Raw genomic sequence first — 4,945 nt, 5'->3', positions numbered from 1 at the left:
TTCTGTCTTCTCTCGCCGCCTTTCATTTTCCTTCCTTTCTTTCCATCTCTCCCACTTACTGGCTTGATTTTCGTGCCAAACTGCCTTGGGAAATCCGAACAGAATTTCAGTGTTGGTGGACATCGTGTAACTTTCTAGTCAGGGTATTTGCTTTACTTAACCGATGTCAAATGATTCTTTAACTGAACTTCAACTTGAAGGTTGACTGAGTTCGTCAAGTCCATGGCTCTTAGAGTAAAGTCTGCAGTTTAAACCTAGTCGTTGGCACCAACACGAATGATGTTCTCAGGGAGAGGCAGACTCCAACCAAGGAGGGAGCACACTCCGGGAAGGCAAAGAAGTGCAATGTCTGGCGGGGCCCCCCCCTCCCCATTCTCCCCAGTTTGTTAGTTGATAATGACTACTTTGAGTTAACAGTCTCTGTATCCTTGAACTTAAAGAACGAAAGTAACTAAGAAGTAACAATTAGACAATAAGCAGTTTGCCTGACTAGCAGTGTCTAAGAGAACTCTCATAAGTGGCATAAAGGAAAATACATCATTCCAGTCAGTAATAAATATCTTGATAGTCGACATGCTCTCCCAATTTTGATGAAATTTAACGTTGACTAAGACCTTTATGTTGATGTGATCTCAGTGTTTGCATCTGCTCTTTACAGCCAACATGCAATTCGCACATGGGCTTGAGTATAAGCGAAAACGGACAGCCTTCACGCGCCACATGATCCTTGAGCTGGAGAAGGAGTTCCTCTTGAATCAGTACCTCACGGGCAGTCGAAAGAAAGATATCGCGCTGAGGTTGCGCCTCCCGGAGCAGCAAGTCAAAATCTGGTTCCAGAACCGGCGGCAAAAGTGGAAAAAGTCGAAAATGAAAAAGGACGACGGATCGTGGAAGGGGGCGAGTCCCGACCAGTCTCCCGGGAGCCAGAGCTCGCAGTCGGGCCAGGTGTCGGGGCTGTCCCAGCACTTCTCTCACCAGCAGGCTTACTCGCACCAACAGCAACGCACACCGCAGCAGGAACAGCAAAAGTCATCAGAACCGAGGGCAGGACAACAGACGTCACCGCAGGGTCAGGGTTGGTCAGGTCATACATCAGGCTTCGGCCACCTGAGCGGCAGGGTCGTGCCCCCTGGCCTCGTGCCCATCACTTTGCCCTACACTCGCGCCGCAGCCGGGGGGCACACGCCCACCACCAACCCAGGCGGGACGAGGGACGCGGCCCAGGCCAGTCAGACGCCCTCTAAATCCTCCAGCTTTGACTCACTGCTTTAGTGCACGCTCTTGTCCTGTAGTTTGTTACAGATTTTACATGTTGTTTCTGCCAGTGTGAGAGTGTTGCTGCCCGAGACCCTCCTTCCCCAAGACCGCTGTCGCAGCAGCTCCCCTGCTATGCGCCTCCACTGCCAACTCTTTTGTTTGTCCTTGCCTCGTCTGTTTAGCTCGCAATATTTAAATGTTTGTGTGACATCACTGTAATACAATTTTGTCCAAGGGGGCAGGGGAGGACTAGCAGCGGTGGGCTGTTGCTCGAGACGGTAGAGGAGGAGACACCCGTCTCAGGATTGAGTGTCTTTGTGCTATTCCTAAGACAGTTGGTGCGCCTCGCAGCCACAGCCTGCCTGGACGGTTTAACCCGGGAGAGTCATTATGTAGCACACGTTCATCCACAAATACCATATGTTAACCACATCCCTTGATGCATTGTGTACCAAAATATATTGATATGTATTCAGACCGATCTGCCATTTGGGAGTGACCGCAGGCATAGGCTGCAAGTTGCGTAGCTTCTCATTTACTGTGAGTGGATGTGGAGGAAGAGGAGCGAATCTCCCTGGTGTGTTGTGCTTTGTGTTGACATCATTATTGGAAGTGCTTGTGGCTCGGGGCGCCGTTATAACAAAAACCTCGCAGGCCGGTGATGGGCCACCTTACACCTTAGTGACTGTAAAGCCTTGGCTATTAAGTTATAAAATGTTTGTCGGTGGTTGAAGAGTATTATACCACGTGTATAATGCCTGCATATTTTCATATGTTAAGTTGTCTTGATTGATTGATAGAGAATGCCATATGTACATTGTCAAAATATTTTCATAATTTGACGTGATGTCACCTAAATGGACAATTTAAAATCTAGTTTTACCCATTGATCATACGGACCAGTAGCTAGATAGAGCAATATGCAACGGACGTGGTAACATACTAATTAGAGGTAGGCCGTAGTCCCATCACCAGTCAGGACGGCACGCTGGTTGATCTGGCTGCACGCGACTCCGCTCGCCGTGCAAGCCTTCGTTTCTTCTCTGTTTCTGAGGCGTTGAGGTCATCTGACTCGGGCGCGCGCGGCCCAACTTGATTAAAGACATTTTGGATGCGTGTTGTGTGCCGGTAACGTATGAGTTCTTCACCCTGTGACCTCGCCTCGCCGTCATCGCCTGGCCACCAGTCAGCATGTGCTCAGAGAGCAGGCATTACCCGGCTGTCAGCATGACGCCGCCCTCCCCGCAAGGGCGCGCGGTCCCGAAAAGCTCTGAAGGTTCCTAGACGGGTCTCGCGGGCCAGACGGTGATACCGCAAGGACGCGAGGGAGGTAAACCAGGATCTGATTTCGATTCACAAACTAGTGAACTTTTATCCAATGTCGTCATGATACTTGTACTACAGCACTACCAAAGCAGCACATGCGGTTGTACAAAATGGGGGAATGATTCCTCCGATCATTGTTTGGAGATTTGATTGTATTTAGGACTTAGTTGATATTTAGGTTTGCCTGTGCTTTTCAAGTGTGTCAACATCGCAGAACTGGAATCATAATGATGTGCGTCTTTCTATGATTTGATGTCCAGTAATCGGAGTGTGCGTTGATGAGGAGATGCCAGACTCGTGCATCGCGACGCCGCCCAGACTCCCTCTTGCACGCCCAACCGACTCACGCCCACTGAGGCCGCGTATCATGGAGCAATAACTTTGTCGGACAAGACTGTATTTGTTAAGTTTCTTGATGCCATTTACACATACACTCGTACATCACACAAACGGTCATAGTAGAATACTTTTGATTTATTAAGGAACATTTAATGGCGCAATACATTTATTTCTTCAAATGATAGGCTGTTGTTATTTCCATTTTTTATAGTTAATGCTATTAATATTATTATCAATATTATTTTTAATGTTGATGTTGATAGTAGTATGTAACGTTAACTGTTACAAATGTTATGCATTTTAATGATTATTATGGACCGTTGTCAAGGTAGACGTTACTTTAATGTATGGCAACTTTAAAAGGATTTTAGTAGTTTCTCCACACAGACATAGCCACATGTGAGACCTTTAGTTCTCGTTTTACACACGACAGTCACTGTTGTCACAGTACATTTTATTGTTATTGTTATATATCCGTGAATGGATTGCAAACACGGATGTAGTATCCGCCTTTATGGGAACTTCGGTGGCGAAAGTAAGTGCGTATGTTTTGTTGTGAGTACGTTTTTTATAGTTCGAATGTGTGTGTGTTTGTGTGTGTAATCCTTGTATGTATGTCTTGCATGAATGTGTGTCCGTGCGCATGTACATGTGCATCCTTGCATGTATGTCCTGTATGAGTGCGAGTGTCTTTCGGCGTGTGTGCATCGACCTCCTGTTCATGTGTGTGCATTCAAGCAGCGACAGTGGAGAGGGAGGCACTGGAGGCCATGGGTAGGGCTTGTTCCCGGGTGACTGCAGTCGCTCCCCTGGTGCGACCTGGGCGGCATAGTTTGCGGTACAGGAATCGAACAGACAGAATAATGTAACCACAAACTAATGGCTTTAAATCAAACGCACATGTGTTATCCACACAAAAGGATGAAGTATTATGAAAAAGCTTTACAGCTTTTTGGTAGCTTTTTGGTTATTATGGATAAGTATTCATGGTTTAATGTTTGATGACATTAAGGTGAAACTGTACATGATAGATTATATGATTTATTATTAAGTGTAGTCAGAAGTGCAATGGAGATATTCGAAATAATGTAACAAAGTCAAAATTTAAAGTCTGATTATTTTAATTATGAAATATCTCATATACAAGACTGTATATCTACAACATGGATAATGATAAGTGATTTGGTTTCAATTAAACTACTTGTATATAAAATGGTTGTTTTATTTTATGTTCCTTATTTGCTGAAATAGTTCATAAACAAAAATCAGTCTTTAGGCCTATCAACCGGCCAAAAGACTGAATTTGCTGAAGAAGAGAAATCCAGTGATGGCAAGAAATCCATGACACGGTGCACCTGAAAGTTGGGTTCAGTTCAACATTTTTCCGGCGCTTCACTGACAGGGACGACTGCTGATTTAGCTTTACGAAAGAGTGGGGCCCAATGTCGGAATGAATGTGGCGAAGCCTAACCGAAACAAGGTAGTTCGGTTATTATTGGCGCATCTGACACGGGGTTTAGGGGAGGTAGAGGCCTTTGGGTGTGCGAGTGGCACAGGAGTGGACGCAGCGTTACATTGGGAAAAAGGTTGTGTACATGGGAAGGGCATGAAAAAAGATAAGTGATGTTGCAATTGATAGAATTGACAAAGAATTGAAGAATCTGATGAACATGTCGTCAGGAATTGACAAGATGTACCAAGGGTAGAATTAAAACACCGTAAAGGCAGCTATCTTTTGGGAGAGAGAAAAACAAATAGATGCTGAAAGATGTATAAATACGTGTACGGTAAGTCATTTCCGATTCCGGCCGATTTTTTAAATATGATTTTTCTGACGATTTAGGGGATGGTGTACGGAAGAGATTTGTATCACAGGAGGCTCGATGTTCGCTTACTCTGATACTGACGGTGGCGGACGTCTGCGTTGGCGACCACAGTTGCAGGCGCCGATGCACTGTGCTTTCAAGATCAGTGTAATGGGTCCTTGGGTTACGTGCAACCCCTTCCCGTCGGAGAATGGGTC

The 4,945-nt window shown here is 45.7% G+C and overlaps 1 protein-coding gene across 1 annotated transcript; it reads left to right on the top strand.

Annotated features, from left to right (window-relative positions):
* Positions 1 to 658: 658 nt before the first annotated feature.
* On the top strand, positions 659 to 4,135 carry LOC113819392 (protein bric-a-brac 2; the record flags this gene model as incomplete). Its single annotated transcript, XM_027371631.2, is given in 1 exon segment — positions 659 to 4,135. A coding segment is annotated over 1 exon segment (614 nt), but the record flags the coding sequence as incomplete, so codon positions are not given.
* Between the last annotated feature and the right edge of the window lie 810 nt (positions 4,136 to 4,945).

Source organism: Penaeus vannamei, chromosome 8 (assembly GCF_042767895.1).
Source record: "Penaeus vannamei isolate JL-2024 chromosome 8, ASM4276789v1, whole genome shotgun sequence".
In the NCBI taxonomy this organism is placed as follows: domain Eukaryota; kingdom Metazoa; phylum Arthropoda; class Malacostraca; order Decapoda; family Penaeidae; genus Penaeus; species Penaeus vannamei.
The sequence above is the reverse complement of the archived record's forward strand: the minus strand, read 5'-3'. Positions and strand labels throughout refer to the sequence as shown.